Genomic DNA, 22,224 nt, shown 5'->3' on the forward strand with positions numbered 1-22,224 from the left:
TATAGTAAACTATAAAATATTTTTTTACGTGTTTTGTAACTAGGTATGGTATTCAATAAAATTTCAAATTAAAATTTATTTATTGTAAATATTTTTGGTACTAATATCAGTGACACTGGAGATTTAATAATTAATGGTATAAATATGTAATCATCAACCTACCGACAAATAAAATTAATACCTAATGATATTTTTCATTGTCAACATGTTGTTTATGGCAAGACCGCGCAACAGCCACGATCCTCTGTCTATATTGTCTATGAAACAATCGGCCGATGGCGTCTTCGACATATTTGTCAAAAATCACCACAGAAAGCGCGAATAGATGCCTTGAATCGGCGCATTAACGCACGAAATCGATCGGGCTGCAAGATGGATCGATTCTACAACTCGAAGCGCCAGAGCACGGCGAGCTACATCGACATTTTCAAGGCATGCCGGCTCTGCGGCTCGGGCGGTGGGTACAAAATGCCCATCATTCAAAACATCTCCGACGATGACAATGTTATCGAGGTAGAAGCCGAACTCAAACAGAAAATAAAAGAATGCGTCTCCATCCTGGTAAGAGGCTATCATTTATTTACCATATACACAAACTTTCGGCGCCCGTTTTGCGCTCTAAAATCAACACAATCAGATTTAATTTTTCTACCCATCTTAAAACATTGTATTTAACGTATTATAATCGTTGAAATCCCTACAAACAGTATCTAAACGATACATTGCGATACTTCCTATTGAATTATCACTAACAAACAACTAAAAATCTTCTGTGTTTTGTTTAATGACAATAATACAAAACTTCCTATGTCTAATCATTCTATATTACGCGGTATTCTTTATTTTCTTTGTGAAATCTGTCAAATTGACAATTTTGTTACTCTTTTAACGTGAAAACAACCTAAACTATTATTAAACGTAATAATTTAAACGATGCCTCTGTTATTATTACCGCCTATAGTAGAGCGAAGATTAAAAGTGCCGTGTTTATGATAAATGGCCTCAAGTTCGAATCACCAGGCGAGCACAACGGTGGGTCCTAAAGTCACAAATTATTCAGATAATTGAATGTTACTTGATTTTGTCAAGACTGTCTAAGAGACGGTTGGCAACGACTAATATGTAATCATCCTGCTTGTTGCACTTGTTTATTGTTTGAACCATCACTTCTGCATTTGATAAAAGTAAAATTCTTCACATTGTCAAAAAAAAACTTGAAAAATAACCTGTAATTTACATTTTTCAACATAAAAATCAAAATAAACATGCTACAATCAATTCACACTATGTAAGACAATCAAAAATTATAGTTAAGTACTGTACTTGGTTATTACGATCTCGGACATAGTGAGAACTCGGATGTAATGAGAAAACATTTGTTGACATTTGGTTAATGAGATTGGAGAGACAGTCAGTACTTTTACATCTAAACAGTTATTGTCATGATAGCTTAAAATACTCATTATTGGTGCAAGTACAGGCACTATAAACATGATGACAGAAGCAAATATAATGACCAGTGTCAGTAGGTGGATTTTTCCATTAACAATCCATACAATCTACTGAAGAAGACCAGAAACAAATGAAAACCTACGAGGCTTCAATGTGATGATGTTTCAGGTGCAATCAGACGACAGGATGCCACCCCTAATCTGCGAATTGTGCGTGGACAAGGTCAACGACTTCTTCGAATTCCGGGAGATGTGCAAGTCGACCAACACGCGCGTCAGGGCTTTACTCGGCCTGCCACCGCAGAATATGACGCAGGAAACGGTTAGTATATATACGACTATATTTATTTATGCAGAAACTATAACTAAAGTAAACTTTCTTTTACAATATTTTTGTGTGAAGACTGTGCGGGGATGAAAACACGTGTGCGGGCACATTTTGGTAGGTGTGCACGTGCACACCTTACAGGGAACATTGCCTCAGAGTAAGAGTTAGTATGCAATGTCATCCCGTCATTGTTTTCAGGGTTGGATAAACAGGTATTAATTACCTTCTCTTTAGCAATGCTAAAAATAAAAAGCTCATGACATGTGACGAATGGTGGATATTGATAAATAGTGCACACTAAACTTTGTCAGTAATACGTATATGTTTTCATTGAACCAAGACTACAATTTGCAGACAGTGTTCGTTAGTTTTTTTAAATTCAAAAACTCTGCCTAATCCAAGACATTGTATAAAATTGTAACAAATTATTCATTTATCTATAAAATATTATTTTTTATCGATTATAGTTTCGTTAAGGCAGGAGTTAATGAATTACATTCTTCATGTGACAACTACTAGTTAAAATCGCCGTAATTTAATACGATGCCCGTAGCTTAATTGAAAAAGCATACTGTCGCGAATTCAGCAGGCAGGTGTCCTTTTTTTTTTTTTTTACAAAAATGATTTTTTCTGTGATATTTTATAGATAGACAAATATTTTTTGACTATTATCTATGCTTGATTGATGCAGGGTTTCATTGAATTTTAAAAACTAAGCAACACTCGGCAATTTGTAGTCTTAATTCAATGAAAACAAGTACGTTTGAGTGACAAAGTTTGCACTATCAATGAACAGCCTACCTCCACCCTTGGCCACTGGTGTATATACACCTTGTTGGACATGCCTGCACTAGTATTATCGAATATCTACGTATGTGTTAGGTTATTGCCTCCATAACACATCTAGTCAATTCAAAAATCAATCTACGAAAACCTCCTAAATATCAGAAATCGTGACATTTCATTTAGAAAGTTTGTTTTTTGATTTAATTTTTTGAATTTCCATCTTCTATTTAAAACGAAAATTACACATTTTTAGTGTCTTTTCAAAACAAAGTTGGTTTTGATTTGTGGCTTGCAAGAAGGCACTATGCTAATAATTGACCAATTGAGGATTAAAGTTGCTCTCCATTCATTGATGGTAACATTGCTGTCTTACTTCCAGTCGGAGGACTGTATCCTGGGAGTGTCGGGGCCAGTCTTCAACTCCGCGAAGAACGAGGTGGAGTCCATCCTGTCGACGAAAAAGAGCTCCAAATCCAGGAAAGACGCTATCAAAGAAAAACCATCCAGCAAAAAGGTAATCACACTGAATCATTGATACTTTAAATGGGCAAAGTGTGTGAATAATAAAAGGGGCCTCGTGACAACCGTGCCTTGTACAATTATTCTTGGTCTGCAGGAGTTTGATTCATATAAGTTTCAAACACATTTTTGGTACATACTTGGTATTAGGAATGTATATTGATCCTTTGGGCCACTTTTAAGATTTTTGGAAAGATTTAAATGGTAACCTGGGAGTGACCATTACGCGGTAAAAAGGTTAATAATATAAAAATGAGAAAGCCAGTATTTGATTTATGGCTTAATCAGTCAGATTTATTACTTAATGATCAGGCCATAAAATGCAAGAAATACAAAGCCTCCAGAAAATATTGAATCCACATTTCGTTTACGTGACAAACTATTGCATAATATTATAACATAAGTTATTGCCAACGTTTAGGTTTCTCGTTTTAATTGTAAATTCAATAATTGACGTGTTCGATTTCAGAGTTCTTCTCCCACACTCGCCTCACTGATAGTTGAACGCAAGACAAGATCGGCACCGGCTCCGCCGCCCCCGCCTGTAGACATCAGGACCACCAGGAAAAGAAAGCAAGAACCTCCGGCGCCCGCTCCTAAAAGGATCAGGTGATTGATCTTCTTTGAACGGCATGTTAATTGGACCCCTTCGGAAAAGAAGTGTTATTCTGTTGAAATAATAGCAATTAAACAGGACGTGCCAGTTCAAAAATCATATCATATGTGCTGTGCGTCATCACTTTTAAATGATAATGAATAATCATTTTCGCTGATGTGTAGACCATTTGAAGTGATTTACTGAAAATGAATATCATTGTGTTTGAATATATTAATGTTTTATATTCCGATTGATTACAGGTTTACCGCACCCGCAGCGCCACCGAGGTCCTCCTCCCCCGACTATCTGGTGCGTAAGGACAGACGAGGGAGCGCCACAATAACCCCCCCGGCCAAACATTCCAAGGCGGCCAAGGAGAAGGATTCTGCGGCGGGATTGAATGCTGCTAAGAAGGCCGCTGCCAGTTCGCCGTACCCTTGTACCATTTGCTATGCTGGATTCGCAAAGCCGTTGGCTCTCAAGTGAGTCGATCAATGTGGATAGGATATATTTTTTAATTTTACTCCGATTGCATATTTTTTTTAATGATGTCTTCATAGGAAAAAATATTTGATTAACCAGTCCCATCGTCTTTCCTGGATCATTGAACGCGAGGCGTTCCGTCCATTCCTTAGGTGTCATGTGAGCGGATTAAAAACAAAATCTGTTAATACAAACCTCCACTCCCCTGGAGACCCATATGATCCCATTAGTATCGGATATGGTCAAAAAAAAAAGGTACAAAACAAAAGACAGTTAGCTGCATCAGCGTCGAATTGGTGAGGTGAGGTGCGGGTAGAGGTGCCCGCCCTACATCCAACCGTTGTCTATCTCACTGATTTCAAACAAATCTAATCACAGTTATTTCTTCATTCTGTATAACAATTTCACGCAGACGAAGCCGTGGGCTATCGCTAGTTTAAAATGTAATAATTCTAATTGGTAAATGTTGATTTAATTCAATTAATCGTGTCCAGACAACACTGCACCACGACACACACGGTGTCGGTGATTGACGCCCGCCTGGGATGCTCGTCGTGCCGTAAGACCTTCAACACCACCAAGGAGACGGAGAGCCACCACCGCTGGCACAGGACCTCCAACACGTTCTACAACTGCGACCGCTGCTCCGCCGACTTCAGGGCTGTCCAGGGATTCACCAGGTCTGCATGCCGTCCTTTATTTCTGTTCTGGAATCTTAACCTCTTTTTCGCGACGTAATTTCGCTCATGTACTTGTTCGAGCGCGCTGCGATTTTTACGATTCCTAAATCATACCGAAACGTCATTAAAAATGTACCTAAAAATCCACTGAGTGGCTCTAGCTATAATAAAACATTCCTTTTAATTTTACAGCATGTGAAAATAAACAAAAAGATCGTAAATTAAGCAACAGAGCTTTAAGAAATTCTGTCATACATAATAAAGCATGCTTGGAGTACATACCGCAGAGTGAAGCGGCCTGTATGATACCGGGATAAGTGGTAGACACTTGCGCCGATGATTAATGTTCACACGTTTTTTAACACCAACACAGAACGCACACAATCGTTATTGTTATATTATTTCCTTGTCTCATATTTCAGTCACACCTAATTAATGTTTATGGCTTAACTATATTTCAAAAATTGATTTTGTCATGGTAGTCATAAAAACAGGGCACAGAGCATAAAGCGACATCACATGCTTCACACATAACGTTCGTCATTTTTCTTTTTTTATCTTTAGTAGTTGAAGCAATACACACACGACATCTTCGATATGGTTTTATTTTATTTACTGTTGGAGGAATTTTACGGGGTAAATGTCTTAGGAGTTCTGTTTTTAAATTTCTTTTTGGGTTATTAACTACACGAGTAGTTTGTGATGTCGATGGTCTTGAGGCACTGCCATATGTTTCGATTAATTGTCGGATTACATTTAATTGAAATTCAGCTAAACTAATTTTTTTACCGGTGATAACTTTGTAAAGAATGCTACTATTTAATAAAAATAAATCTATGATGTGGAATCCAACCTTTTTATACCACTTAAGACTCTTTCGCATACACGAGAGGTTGCTCAACATCATGTCAGCTTTGTCTACCGTGCCCATATTTTTATTATAATCCACAACGCATTGTGGTTTTATAATGGGTTGTCCTGTGGCCCTATTAATTTTATCTGTTGGTACCATGGAGTCATCGTGCATGGTACTGATCATATGCACTTCCCGCCTATCATGCCATTTTAACACGAGCAATGGGCCACGGTTAAGAGATTTTACTTGTCCTTTCTTCAGTTTATCAAATTTTGGCATTGACTTACGTGTTTTACGTACCGTGCCGCAAGCATTTGTCTTTTTTTTATGTAGAAACTGAAATAATTCTGGGCTGCTGTACCAATTATCACAAAATAGTTTATGCCCTTTACCAAAATAATCCTTCATCAAAGTGGTGACAACAGCCCCAGATATTCCTAAAAGTTCACTATCACTTATTTCGGTTTCTACACCACAATAAATTATAAAGTCTAAAATATAACCGGTTTCCACATCACAAATCACAAATAATTTGATTCCAAACCTATGTCTTTTTGACGGTATGAATTGTTTGAATATTAATCTCCCTTTAAAAACAATGATACTTTCGTCGATGCAGAGATTTTCGTTTGGTAGCATTGTTTCTTTGAATATTTTTCTGCAGTGGTCAAGAAGTGAGCGCACTTTATAAAGGCGATCTCCAGTAGGGGTTTGGGTATCAGAGTAATGTAGCATTTGTAGAATCAACTCATACCGATCTCTTATCATAGTTTGGCCAAATATTTTAGAATTTAATAATGGATCAGCACTCCAATGTTCTTCAATTGTGAGATGACGATTTCTTGTCATCAACATTGATACAGCATAAAAAACATACATCTCTTCTGGGCATGTATCATACCAGGCATGGATCCTTGCATTCGGAGTGTGGGCCTGTGTGTTGAGCATATGGTTGTGGTAATTATTTGTATGGTTAACTATGGTATTCATTATTGTTTTGTTAAGGAAATGACGAAAAAATTCCATTTCTGTGGAATTTTCATTGAGCTGTACACTAGGGTTAACGCCTGAGTTGAAACTATCAAAATCGTATGTGATCGGCACGAAGGGACCCGCAGTCCACGATTGGAGTAAACTGTCTGGTGCTGCACTGGTAGACGGTTCAGCCACTCCTTCATCACTGCCTATATTGGAAGGCTCGTCAACATCGTCGGGATGTTCTACTAGCGCAGCTTCTTCATTATCACTTTCCATCTCATAGTCCGAATCCAAACATTCAACATCAGGGATAGACATTTTTATTTAAACACTAAATATACTATTATAACTTAACAGTTTTGAGGAAATTTAAAGTTTTAATTCACTACACAATAATATTAAATTTTAATCTTAGTTCTTTATTCGACTGAAATGAGAAGAATTTTAATCATCACTTTCCTTGAAATAAAAATGAGTGGCCGTGAATTTTGAAAATCTATTTTACAGTTTTTAATTTAAATTTAAATATTTTACTGATTATTATTTACCTATTCTCAATTTTTCGTATGTATTTCCATACAGTACAAAAGATTTATTATAGGAATTTTAAATTATTTATGTGTTAATAATTTCGTTTTCACTTTACAGCCACTGATTTAATTCATAAAATCACTTTTCATTTAAAGAATTAACGCACATAATTAATTAATAACAGAATGGCGCACCAATAATAATTTTATAGAAAACCGTAAAAAACTTTGAAATGTATCAATCACAACACGAAGCAATCGACTGTTGAAAATTATCACCGCACTAGCCGATTTCATGTATGAGATCATATTGCACAATTCGCGCCGGCGCAGATTGTACAAAAGATCTAGCGGTAAATTTTGAAACCAATCATTGGAAATCTGTTTTACTCCAATATCGACAGGGTATGTGTCTTTGCTTGATTTCGAATTATTTAAAAAGTCGTATTGAAAAATATCACAGATGTCAGTAAAGGAATAACCCAGCTAGTTTTTCAAACAAATTTCGACTGTGTTACTCGCCGAATTACGAACATACAGAGGTAGAAACTTATGGGCACTTCTGGATGCCCTTAGCGGTGAATGGTTTAACTATCACGGGCACTTCTAGATGCCGTTAGCGGGACGAGGGTTAATTCACAATCATTGGTATACGGTGAATATTGAAAATGCTGAAAAAACCTTCTTCTATGGAGATGGAGCCTCGATGTATGAAATTGAAGCAAAGAAAAGGATCTCTGGTCTGCTGATTACGTTAACTACATTTGACTGCATTGCAGAATCATTTCAACAGAACTCCACAATTACATTCCACTGTATTTCAGATTCACCTAATTGGTTAATTTCATACATGATAGCCTGTTTACATGTGCATGGTTTTACTGGCGACATTACATAGTGTTGCGACCATAATGAAAAAGTGTAAATACGTATTATCGCGCAAGTCGCAAGACTGAATGCATGGATCAAAAAAGTTTAGCGGCTTCTGAATTTTCACGCGATAGTTGTAATGTATGCGCAGTAGAATGATACGCAGTAAAATATGAACTACACACAACAACGTGTCTCGCTTACGCTTGAAGAATGAGATTGGCGAGACAGCGATCGCTTAATTCACACACTATAATTATGTACAGGCGCTGTGATTCTATATTATTCAGATATCATTTGAATACAAAATTTAGACCTGTGGAAAGAAACTCCCTCGTCAATTTTATGTAGGCAGCCAAAAGTAATTACATTGTCTATTATTTTTAAGATGAATAATCACGTAAAACACAGAAATGCATACGTCAGTCATGTGAATAAAGACAACAGACCGCGATTCACTATTTTGTTTTCGGCAATGCCAATAGAAGAAGAAAAATTACGAAGTATTTATAAATACAATCACACGTAGAATCGTTTGATTCTAATACAAACTAATTTTATCGAGAGTTCAAATTCTTTGGCTATTGTAGATTCCAGTGGCGAAGGGTAAAGGTAGGCTGTTAAGATCCGACGTAAATAGTGCACACTAAACTTTGTCAGTCAATCGTGTTTGTTTTCATTGAACTAATACTACAATGTTTCGAGAGTACGTTATTTAATAAAATTCAATTAAACCCTGCCTGATCCAAGCCATAGTAGATAACAGTCAAAAAATATTCGTTTATCTATAAAATATCTAAAATTATGCCATAATATAGAAGAATATTTTTTATCGGTTATGGTTTGGCTTAGACAGGGCTATTAAAAGGGCAGGGAATTTAAAAAAACTAATTTATACTAATTTTGTCAGATCGCCCATAGCAAACCAAAACTATTAGGTTTGGTTTAAGCAGGGTTCAATTGAATTTTAAAAACTAACCAGCACCATTTGCATATTGTATTATTCTGTTTGTGACAGTGTCAAAGGTCACAAATGTTTTAACATCAATTAACTGGTTTGGTGGGCGTGTCTGAGATAAGCAGGCGCAGATCTCCAAACGAGTGTCCTGGCCAAACCTTGCAAACGATAAAAAATGCCTGTGAGTGAAAGTGAAAACACTACACTCTGTCTGCGAGTACCCTCAGCCAATAGCATGTATCAATTTAATTGCATTTATTTGCAGTCATTTCACGCTGAAGCAGTGCATTCCGGAGAGAATTGTGCCTGATGTGACATGCGGCCAGTGCCTGAAGAAGTTCGCCACCAAACCCTGGATGGATCAGCACAAATGCAAGGGGCCACCGCCCAAAGGAGGTCTGTCGCTGCTCTATAATAATCAAGTTGCATCATGTGTCTGTTTTTTTCCCTCAACACCTTATCTCCTCTCGTTCCAAGCCATCGTCATTTCACTTTGCTCCAATCTAGAAATAATCATGTTATTATTTGAGGCTGTCGGTTTTAAAGTCGGTAACGTCCATGTTCCGCCATTTTTAAATAATCGCAACAAGCTGTCAAGTTTTAATTATTCTATTTTAACTAAAGAACGGAGCTAGTTTGATACTTTATGAATATACAGTCAAACTCGGTTATTACGATCACGGATATAGTGAGATCTCGGATGTAACGAGGAAACATTCGTTAACATTTTAGTTTATGATTTTCTCCATACATTTATTCACTTTATAACGAGCTACTTATTGGATATACCGAGCTTAAAATCGTCAAAAATTCTCTTAAAACTGTTAATGTGTCGATCGTTTAAAAACATTTCGACCCCATGCAATAAAATCCGACTGTACAGGATGCCGCCAAGATCGGATTACGTTTATGACACTAATTAAGTGTCTAAGTACCTACCTAATTGGTGTTTTCGTCGACAATATTGAAAAAGTTTCCACGCATATGGTTGAAATTGCATGTAAAAAATCCAAGGTTTGTGAAGTCAGTAGGTACCTACCAACGTTCATTATAATAAACAACTTCTTTTGTAATTTATGAATGCCATGCTTGTTTCGGGGATTTTTATGATGGATTTCAGATTTTTTTATTTTCAACTTTTTGTGTTATGTGACGGCTCATTTAAATATATCTAATCTCTGATGTAACGAGTAACACTTATAACGAGCAAATTCAGTCGGTCCCATCTTCCTCGTAATTACCAAGTTCGACTGTACATACGATGGCAAAGTAAATTAAAAATGGAGGTTTCCGACTTTGAAACTAAGGACCTCATTTATGACGGTTGAAGAAATGCCGCCACAAGGTTTGTTGGAATTACATGGGAGCGAAGTTCCCAAGACAATTCCCCTGCAAATAGATTGTTGGTCTAAACTCCATACGCTGCGGACCTACCCAATGTGCTTATAACATGCATGATTAAATCACGCTCATTTATGTGAGTGCGTAGAAATCTAAACTGCTGGGCACATTATAAAGACCTGCGTCCTGTATGTCTTCATCTATATGCTGTCGCCGTAATGTATAAACTTCTTTGGTACTGACAAATTTTTATTTCTGTTTCCAGGCGATTGTCTGAAATGCCTGAAGCACTTCAGCGGGCAATCTCAGCTGAGAAGACACGACAAGATATGTAAAGGTAGGCTTAGCATCCGTCCTGGTTTGACCGGGATTGTCTTGGTTTCACACATGGGTCCCAGCATTTCGGCCGGCTTGGCATTTTGTCCCGGCTGTTATTCCGCGTATGAATGATTGTCAATAATAAATTGCCATGATTGACCGTAGACAGAAGACGCATTTTATAAGAGTTACTAACGACACTTCAAATAGAAAAGAAGTAAATCTAGCGCCTGTTGATAGATACTTTTTACCATTGGAACGTGTGCACGTAAAACTGCTGGATTTTGAGTCTGTTCACGGTGAGACATCGGAAATATTGACTGAAAACATAATTTGAACATTGCGTCGTCATGAGATTTATAAAAATATAGCTGCATTTTGTCGTGACAATTGTAACACGAATCTTGAAGGCGTATCTAGGTACATAAAAGACGGCAAAATAACGTTTACAGCCGACTCAAACAAGATCTTGGTGGTACTATCTTTGGCATTGGATGTGTCACACATATTGTACACAATATGCTGTGGATGGTCTGCCAATTGAAATAGAAGCTCTTAAGCTCTACACAGTTTGAGTAACTCATTTGGCCACTTGGGAATTACGTAAAAAAAATTTATGAAAAAGTGTTGTAAAAAGCTCATTCCAGCGAGAACTATGTACGACTGGTACAATAAATAAATAAAATAATTGCTGCTGCAGACCTTCTGCATTCTTCCTTTATACATACTTTTAATAATAAAACAATTTTTGGTGGTTAAATTTCCTTCTTTGAACAATCTCCCGTTCATGTCTCGGTTTAGAGTTTCATAATTATTATGGTAAGCCTATGTAAAGGTATTGTTATAAACTTGACTTTTCTTTGCGCGCTCCCGTGGCGGAGTAATCACAGAGCATGCTCCAAAGTCTCGGGTCTCGGTTTTGGATACCTCGTTTTCAATGAATTTCAGAATTTGTTTGATTCACTGTTACTCTTGCTCATTCAAATGTTAGCCACAATTAAAGATGCAATAATTTAGTAGTGTTTATGATGGAATATTAAATCAATTCTGCTTGGATGTCGAAATTACTTTGTAAATTGAGTCAACGTAAGAGTCCATTCATAAGTAAAAAAACACTTATGGTTTTGAACCGTGTGCCGTACTAATCTTATGATTTTTTTTTTAAAATATATGAACGCATGTCATGTGGCGAAGGGTGGAGGTAGGCTGTTAAGATTCGAAATAAAAAGTGGACCCTAAACTTTGTCAGTCGTACTTATATCTTTTCATTGAACTAGAATCCAATTTGCAGATGGTGCTGTTAAGTTTTTAAAATTCTAGTAAGGCCCTGACTATCTAAAATTATGAATGAATTAATGGCATGATTTTAGATATTTTATAGATGGACGAATATTTTTGACCATTATCTATTATGACTTGGTTTACGCAGTGTTCAATTGAATTTTAAAAACGAACTAACACCATTTAGACTATTACGGTTTGGTTTAGGTACGGTTTAATTAATTTTTAAAAACTAACCAGCACCATCTGCAATTTATATTCTTAATTCAATGACAACATGTAAGTATGACTGCAAAGTTTTAGTGTGCACTATTTATGTCGAATTTCAACAGCCTATCTCCACCCCTCGCCACTGATAGAAAGTCTCTAAATTAACTTTCTCATTAAACCCTGCGGAAACTGATAAATTTGACTTTCTTCGACTGTTCTTATTACATATTACATACTAATTGAGTATTGCTGGATGACTATTATTATATTGTCTGTCATACGATTGAATGGTATTTTTTTTTCTTGCAGGAACCCTTTTGGAAGTGAACCCATCAAACCCTCACCTGAAGGAGCTGCGGCCGATCACAATCCGAATGGACAAGTGCGACCAGCTTCTGAGCCGGATTAAACGAGAGGCCGCGGGAGCTGAAAAAGAACACCGAGAGACAGTCTACGATCTGTCCGCCATGAACGTCACCATCAAGACGGAGCCAGAGGATAGAGGGTCAGTGTTTACTTGCCATCGTTTACATCACAATAATATGCTCCTTTCTGTTACCTTCTCGTTTGGGTTTTTGTTTAATTAACTTGACCTAGCTGAAGAGACTGGAGAATTTCTCATGATGGCTGATTTGGTGACCATCACTAAACAGACTAATAATATAGCAATGTAAAAAATAGTCGCCACGGATCAAAGTTTAAATCTGGACACTGTACTTTATGACAGGCCATAAATCACAAAGGGTTCTCAAATACTACCAATATTGAATGCGTGTTTTGTTTACGTTACAAACTTTAATGCAGATTATGATATCGACATAACTATTGAAAATAATATATCGTGGGTTGCTACCAAAAGTTGGTAAGTCGATAATTTAGGTATTTACAGTTAACTGATTAAATATGTCTACATATAAAAATATGTATGCTAGAAAAAAATTAAGGTCATCCGATATATAGAACATGCACAAAAAGGCACAACGAAATTAGCGTTATGCCTGACTTTAGACAGCATGTCAAACTTCAAACTACAATTACTCCATAACGCGATTTCGAGACTTACCAACTTTTAGCAGTAACACATGATATATTATTTTCAATAGTTATGTCGATGTCATAATCTGCATTAAAATTTGTAACATAAACAAAACACGCATTCAATATTGCTAGTATTTGAGAATATTATTATCTATATGTATGTATTTTTTTATCCCATATTTCTACACACTCAAGATTTTAAACTTGTTCCAACCTCACCCAGAAGGCAACCCACTTACCAATATTTTTGTGTTCCCTGGTGTCCAGCATGAAAATGGATAAAAATGAAACACCCAATCAAAAAACTTTAAAGACCCTTCTCTAGAAGCGGAGGGCTTAGCTTGTCTGAACTTTGAATCGCAAAAAAAGGATGTTGGCCACTTGCTCAACGGATTGGATATACTCTTGACTACAAACACAGATTGAAAAATAATATTGGTATTTGCCAGACACAGGATTCGAACCTGGGACCTACGATATTACGTGATACGACGCGTAAGCCGCTCGGCCGTTACATTTGCCATAATTTTTCATATAATATTAGAAGTATATCTATTAATTATTCCTGCAGGAATTTTAGTTTAAATGGATATTCTAATATTTTTATATTGTTTCTCAATTTGCAGGTATGAAAACCCGATGGCTAGCAACGTCATCATTAAGCAGGAGATCAAGGAAGAGCCTCCGGATTACGGCTACGAGGACACCGGCTTCGGAGACAACTACAGCAGTGGATCAGACACGGAGACGTTCCCCCGACCCAACCTGGTGCTCAATCCGTTCGCCAGACGCAGCAAAACTCAAGTCGATTCGCTGTCTGTAATATCACTGAGGTCAATATTCTCCGACAAGATGGTCAAGAAAAAGAAGAAACCTAAGAAGAAGAAGATAATTAAACTGGAGCCGACTGACGCAGCCTATGACGCGTTTAATGCACTCTACGAGATGCAAGAGGCAGGTGCTGATACGCCGAACGCAACTGAAAGTGTAGCTAATGAGACTAGAAATGAGAGCGGTGATTTCTGGGCTAATGAAGCGCGGAGTTCGGGAATTGACAATGATACGACAGACGGTCAGGTTGAAGGTGGAACTGCTGGAGAAAAGGAAGGTGACATCGCCGTTTCAAATGATGATAGTGGTAAAGAGAAAGATTTGGAAGATGTTGGACAAAAAGATGACGCTGACAAAGAAACTAGTAATAGTGAAGAATTGCCGGCTTCTGTTGATAAAGAATCAGGCGATGCCGGTATGGATGTCGATGTTACTCCAGCTGTGTCTGACGATGTGTCAAGCTCTGAGCAGTGCACTGAAAATGGACCTGTAAAAGAAAATGAAGCAGAGTCGAATCGCGATGTGGCGGACCCGTCCGTTGATGATTTATTGCTTGATGATGCGGTTTTGACGTTGGCGAATAAGGAAAAGGCGAGGATAGAGGACGACGATGATGATTTGGATTTCGATCCGTTTGCGTCGCTGCAGGGCGATCTGCCGGCGAGCGTTTTGAAAAATCGCGGAGCTTTCAAGATGGCTGCATCGTTTATCGGGGCCGATAAGCCGAAAGAAAGCGTTGACGGGGTGTCTGATAGTGTCGACGATGAATTGGAAGGCGTCAAAGATGCCACTGTTGGAAATAAACAACTGGTGACAGTTGCTGATGGTACGGAAGGTGTCAATGAAGATAACGCAGAAATCAGCAGTAATGATGAAATTACGCGAGTACTGAATGAAGAAAATGAACTTTTGGCGCCTGTTCAAAATGACGAAAGTGTCAAGTTAACATCTGAGACAGATCCAAATGATGAAATTATGCAAATTTTAAATGAAGATAACGCACAATTATTGACGTCAGACAACGGTGAGATTGATGAAAACGTGAAGGATTCAAATACAGATAACGCAGAAAGCACGCGGTTGGTGTCAGAAGTGGAACAAAACAAAGAAGTTACGAATGTCTTGAATGAGGCTGTTGAGAATTCGATTTCAGAAATAGATCAAAACAATGAAATAACGCCAGGTCAAAGTGCAGATAGTTCAGAGAGTGCACAATTGACACCGCAAACGGATCAAAATGATGAAATTGCGCATGTCGCAATCGAATGTTCGGCACCGGAAACAACGCAAAATGACATTACGCAAGAAAATGCGCATCCACCGTCGGAGAATGATGGAAACAGTGTTACTACGCATGATTTAAACACGGATAATGTCGATTCAACGTCTGCTGATGGTCTCGAAGACGTAGCAGCGTCTAAAGATGAAGAATCTGAAAATAAAACAGAGGAAACTTGCAAGAAAGACGGAATATCAGAAGCCGACGTTTTAGATCTGGTTTCCGACAGCGGAGACGACTGCAACATCCTGGAAGACACCCCCGATAAAGCCGCTCTCGAAGAGCAACTGCTACTCGATGATGAACCGCAATTGGACGGTGCGAAAGACACCGAGGAATCAAATGAATTGAGAACGAATTTGGACAACGAAGACGAGCTGCTCTTGGATGACGGCGAAAGAACTTTGGTCGAAGACACGGATAATCGTGACTTATTGGACAGTGAAGAAACTGCGTTGCTCTTGGACAGTGACAATTACAGAGAGGTTTCGGACACGTCCGAGACCGTCGGCAACAGTGAACCTACGGCCAGTGTTGTTTCGAGTACGTCCGTTATAGTCGATGGTAAATCGCAGGTGGCTAGCGACGCAGGGTTCGCGGAGAAATCTCATCTCACCGAGGACTTTGTGAGCATGGAGATAGGCAGCGATGATCAGTTATCTGACGGGAGACGAGTCAAGAGTAAAGGGGAGTGCAAGGTTATGGACAGTGAGAAAATGGACCTCGATACGGTTTCCGATGACGATTTCGACATGGAAATGTAGTGCGTAGTTTTTACTTTTAAGCGGTGTATGTTTGTACATTGAAAGTGACGCTGCCGTTTATATATGTCACGCGTAGATGACGCGCTGCTATATTATTTTTAATTTGAACACCAAGGCCTGAGAAAATTGCATTAATCTATTCTTGACGGCGCCACGGCGTGTTTGTTGCAAATGGTAAAATTGGCAGATTGCTTAAGCACTGTCTTACATTAGTATAGACCAGTGATGCACAAACCGCGGCATAAAATAATAAGTACTTCATCACCAATTTGTAACTATTTAATTTTATATATTTTCAACACTTACCCACTGCGGCTTGTGAAAAATTAGAAAATGGATAAATTGGTTGTGCACCACTGGTATAACATACATCTGCCCGGAGACAAATAAACACCACAACTACAAACATGCGCCTTTAACAAATGTTTGCGAGATTTATTTTAACTTCTTTATGGAAATTCGCGATACACGGTTTCGTAGCCTGTTCTATTAAAGCGGACAAACTTGTACGATGTGAACTATCCAAACTACATTTAATTTGAATGCAATGTGCAAAATTTGCGGAAGGTGTATGTCAGCATGTGTAAGGTTATAAAGTTTCATGTTGTCATTGTTAACTTCACTCTGGTTCAGGCCAAACGCTACTCGCTATTGTATATTTAACTTGAGAAAATATCAGATACATTATGATGGTAATATTTAAATAATCACTTTTATGTCGTACGTCTCATCTATGGGTGACATACAAATGGATTCTGCTTAATTATTATTATTAGTTTCTTTTTCATATCGGCTTAGTTTTGGACCGAACGCTCCGTTCTGTCCGCGCAACTCAAAATGTTTGTTTTTTTTCATTATTTAGTGTAGTTCCGACGGAACAGTCGTGATTGTTGTAGACTCGAACCGTGCAGTTTCCAACCGGTGAACCTCAAGGGCGAACTGCCAGTGTTGTTTTAGTTTTTTCATTTTTATCGTGCCGAATGACTATTTTAGGATATTGACATAACCGTTGTGTTCCTTGGCCGGCAATTTTAACACCGTGACGTTGCTGTTACCGCGATGACAAATCAATTTCAGCTTAATATGGATGCCGTTGTGGCGAACAAATTTTTTATTGCACAATTCGTCACAAGGTATTTTTTCCGGGGGAACACATCACAGACTAATGTGCACCAGATTCAAAGACAATTGTAAATTATACCGGTGCCTGTTTATCACCGAGGTTACCAGAGCGTCACGGCGTTGAAATCGCACGCTAGCACAGATGCTGGCCCACTTTGTGTCATATTCTGAGAATTTTTAATATAAGATCTGATTTTTTTAGAATGCAATACAAAATTTGGAAATGTGTCTTTCCTTTTATTTGACGTAAGAGAAATTTTTATTGCGGGGTAACTTTGATCCAATTGATGGGCCAATGTTGGTTCGGCGGGTCAAAGTTAGCCGAAGGGTAGTGAGTATAGCAAATGGTTTAAAGATAATATTATTTAAGTTAAGTTGAATTGATGTGATTGAACTAGTAATTTTTAAATGTAAATGTTTTACGGCTTCGGTCATTTGTATGGGCGTCACTCTCGCTGTCGTAACAGTGTTTCTTATCAGTGGGGCGTGTGGACACCACACATCGTCTCCAAGAATCCCCGTCATTTGCCAGTCTTCCGTAGCTCTGCTGTATACACCCTGCCGACGGTACTTGAAGAAAACCAACTCCACACCTTTATTTTAGATAGCATACGGTTGCCTTAGAGTATTCGTAAAGTGCTGGGAATATCCTCCAGCAATTCCCATTCAGATAGCGAGTTCTCTCTGCGATGTTTCATGTACTGTGATGTGCATTCCGTGGTATTTAAAACTGTCAATACACTATCTGTGTAATTTCATTTTAAAAATAATGCGAGACATATTGTTAAGTGGCCTTTCGCTTGTCCCTTGAATACCCCTGATGGAGTTGTCGAATAGGATACCTCATCAGTGTACTCCAAGTCACAGCTTCACCGTGGAGAAGACAGCTATGCCTCGGTCCATAGTTTGAAGTCAATTCAGAGTTTGTTTCTTGGCATAAGAATACTGGGTCATTTGAGTACTGGACCACATTTACAATACCTAATATATTATCCAGAATTATTTATGACCTCATATTCATCTTGGAGGTTGATTTAATAAAATTCGGCAATACCGGATCGACGAAATCTCTTCTCTTCGCATATGGCGCAAGCGAAAGAACCTCTTTTGTGTCAAGCGAGAAATACACCCGTACAATTAACCGAAGCCTATTTGTGAATAATGGAAGCGTTGAAGATTGGTCTCTGTGACCGTGTTCTGTAGGGTTTGTTTTCCCTACAGATCGCACCCTGGCAAATTAGGTTATATGACTCTGTTGTAGCGATAAGATGTATAATTCACGCAATATCAAACGTGACCGATGATTGCGTCGGTAGTTCCGCGTTGCGATGACGTGACCTAAGCTAGATTTCGGAATTGTGATCGAACGGCGTTTTATGCATTAACGGATCGAGTGATGCATCAAGAGACCGGTTTCTAACTTGTATATTATGTGTCAGTTATATATTTGCCATATGTTTGAATGTGTATAATGGAGGATGCTGAAAGGCGAACTCAGTACAAATGATTCAAATTAAATAGTGCGATTTTAAATGACACAAGACGTATAGAATGAATCGATTTTTAGCGACATGGTAAAGAAGAAATACAGAATTCTAAAAATGAAGCAACTTAACTCAGGCGCGCTCGATTATCACCTAATACTCTCGCGATACGATCACTCGATCTGTAAATGAATCATCCCAAATAAACGTCAAACCAACGAAATGAACCCATAGGATAACGTTTGAACCGTATCGAATATTGGATACGCACGTACAAACACTTAGTGCCTGAAATGGGCATAATATTTTAAATAGATTATGCGACTATCATTTGAATTTTATGTGTACGTGTTGATTGCGTTTATTGTCTATGGCAGGGATATCGGCAAACTAAAGTGGATCTTTCACGAGACTTTACGCTTGAGGAAATTTCCCTTTCAAATTACGATGATGTTGTCAGTAAATTATTGGGTTGCCTTCTGTCTTCACCAGTTTATGTTCACACGTGACCTAACCTACGCAGTCTGCCAATCTCGATTAATTTATCAGTGCTGGCATTGTTGTATAGAGCGGAGAACCCGGCTTTTTATCAATTTTGTCGTTCTCCGATGGTCTGCAGATTTTTACTTCGAAAATTGTCTCCCTGCTCCTTACTATCGGATTGATGGACATCACTGTCTTCGCTGGGTCATGATTACGAGTTGTTTAGTCCGCGCAGTCTCCCAATCCCGATTGATTAAACTGCGCTGGCATCGTCATACAAACTGTGTTTTTCTATTGGTTATAATGCATTTTTTCAGAAGTGTTTTCAAAATCATGTATCTTCAATAATATGTACTTATAAAATTACAATCTAAAATCTTGTGAATTATTCGTTGAATAAAAAAAATAGTTTATTAAACTATTAGCAAGTTCAAGTAAGTTACCACAACACAAAAATATTTTGGAGTAATCCGTGACGTCGGCTAGTAATTAAAGTAATACCCACCTATTTTGATTTAAAATACTAAAGTCGATAGCCAATCGTAGCTCAATCTCCTTCAGAGAGTATTATATGAGTCAATAGTTGAAATTTGTCATAATAATTAGTATGACAGTTTTAGCATGGTGGTCTATGCGCGGCGGGCGCGATTCCCGAGAGATGCAGGTTTCGATTCCTGCGGGGAGTCTTACTTTTTTAGAATGTTACATTCTTAAATCTTGTGAACTATTTGTTGAATAAAAAAATAGTTTATGAAACTATAAAACTTTGCATTGTATCTTTTTCACCAGTCGTCACCGTCTTTGTTTGGCCTATAGATTTTAACATCGAAAATTATAATTCGCCTAGTTCATGTCCAGGTTTTTGAGCTGTAAATGAGCAGCAGCTTTGCAAGTGTCTTCTGTGAAGCAAGCGAGACTTTGAATATTTTAATAATCTAAGAACACTTCACGTTACTTTGTCATACTGAAACGTTACGGATCTGTGATTAGTTCCTAGAGTATGGTACCCTGAAGAAAAAGCAGGTGCCTTGGACACCTAAGGCATCCATAAAACACGCCTAGCTACAGCAACAGATAAAAAGCTTTATTCTACTATCAATTACTGAATATATTACAACAATTGAAAACGTATCACGCTCACTTCTGCGAGTGCCTACCACTGCCTTTATCCTTAGAGACTATTGAGTGTCTTTCGACCGCTTCAGTTTACGTCTCCGCCTTCTCTTGGCAGTTGTGCGTCTTACAATCAATACTAATCGCAAAATGGCTTAAAATTGAATATTACAACCGCTTTCAGTGTGAGACTCAGCTCACTCATCTGCGTGAATTGTATTCTGGCTAGTTTTGGCAACACAGATCAGGATGGCTAGTCTCTATAATAGAAAATCCACCTATTATCGTGTTTTGTTTGCGTGGCTGTTCATGAGACTCTTGAAAAGATTTGTCTACACATTTCAGTAGATATGCTTTTACTCAGTTGCAATTTCGACATATACGATTTTGGTTTATAAGGTTTCATACATATTCTTCCTTCTCTTCCTTTTTTCAATGTTTTGGTATAGTTGCAGAAGTCTTCCGTTAGGTGCATGCGCAAAGTAAAGCTATCAAAATACTCTGGAACCCTGACAGTATTAATAATGACGACTAGCTACATTTAACAATTTTATAATTTCTGACTCTTTCAGCAAAATTCAATGTCTGATCTGTCATCTCAAGCATGCAATCATTTTATTATTAATATTTTGATTTTGACAGGAGTGTTCTCATTCATACACTTAATTACATGCAATGAGCTCGAAACGTCGATGATGAAAGGAGATTTACGAACACACTGACAATATATGTTTTTCTTCCTGACGCTAACAACCATGTGCCTTCTCCAACATCAGCATCCATCTTGCTTGGCTTCTCGAATATCAGTTTCTTTATGATGTGTTAAGGACTTCGGGTCGGGGGCGTAGATATATATACGTGAGAATGTCGAGGAATTCTAGGTCTGCAGATCGCCGTTGAGACTTCGGCAGCCTTGATTTAATAGTATGACGATGGGTCCGACGATACCACGCTCCGCTCAAATGAGCCTGGCACTCGTTCATGCATCTGATTTCCTAGCTATACATGACGACTGTGTTTTGTACAAGATCCATTTCAAATGTCGGTTCAATGCCATGGAACGTAGCCCATTATTAGATCAAAGCAATATGTCATATGTCTTCTTTTTCCCTTTTAGTGGTGACTCGCTCTTTTGTGGCTTTATAGCATTGAGATCAAATTCAAAATTCATGTCTAAATAAAATACATTATAAAAACCACCGGAATATAAGAGAAAGATGGAAGAAAATAGGTAGGTAATTTAATTAGAAAAACAATCAATCGACTATTGTATAATTTATGAAACACCTATAAAATCTGTTTGCGAATGGAAGAAGGCGTTAAGTCTTAAATCACTACTTTTCAGGACAGCCAAAAGGAGATAAATTTTTAGACTATTTTTTATGGAATTTCCAATGTTTCTGTATGAAATTTAATAATTCAGAGGTGTTGAATTGACTTATCCTTTTTCTCATTTATACATATTATGTGTATTATGGTTCATTTGCCATCTTTAACTCGTTTTTCTATTTTTAAGACTTATCACCCTCTTCCTTTCACCCACAGAAATATAATATTTTTTATTGAATCTAATAAAATTGTAGCATTGCTGTCTGCAATGCTCCACGGACATGTGAATTTCTGTTCTCAATACTATATGGTGTTCTGTTTCTGGTGAAATGTAACACATACAATCTGCACATAACGCCCAGATGTCCATTGAGTCAGAGACGCCGAATTGTCTCATTTCCCCCCCTTTTCTATCATTGGTGTAATATGTATTATATTTTTAAATTTGGTATAACGTTAATTACATTAATTTGATTTTGTATGGAATAGTGTACGTACAATCTATTATTGTATGTCAGTGTATAGAGATAAGAATAAAAAATGATTTTTAAATAAAGTTTATCAATTAATATACCTAGTTACGATTATAATAGT

The 22,224-nt window shown here is 37.7% G+C and overlaps 1 protein-coding gene across 1 annotated transcript; it reads left to right on the forward strand.

Annotated features, from left to right (window-relative positions):
- Positions 1 to 259: 259 nt before the first annotated feature.
- LOC147076875 (uncharacterized) lies at positions 260 to 19,633 on the forward strand. Its single transcript, XM_085940550.1, has 10 exons — positions 260 to 561; positions 1,621 to 1,773; positions 2,945 to 3,079; positions 3,554 to 3,693; positions 3,943 to 4,164; positions 4,660 to 4,845; positions 9,303 to 9,433; positions 10,644 to 10,715; positions 12,497 to 12,692; positions 13,852 to 19,633. Exons 1-10 carry the CDS (start codon positions 373 to 375, stop codon positions 16,097 to 16,099), a joined length of 3,672 nt encoding a protein of 1,223 aa, XP_085796676.1. The 5' UTR covers positions 260 to 372; the 3' UTR covers positions 16,100 to 19,633.
- The last annotated feature ends 2,591 nt before the right edge of the window (positions 19,634 to 22,224 follow it).

This window comes from Rhyacophila brunnea, unplaced genomic scaffold (assembly GCF_057557595.1).
Source record: "Rhyacophila brunnea isolate RB1 unplaced genomic scaffold, BYU_Rbru_1.0 scaffold_13, whole genome shotgun sequence".
Classification (NCBI taxonomy): Eukaryota; Metazoa; Arthropoda; class Insecta; order Trichoptera; family Rhyacophilidae; genus Rhyacophila; species Rhyacophila brunnea.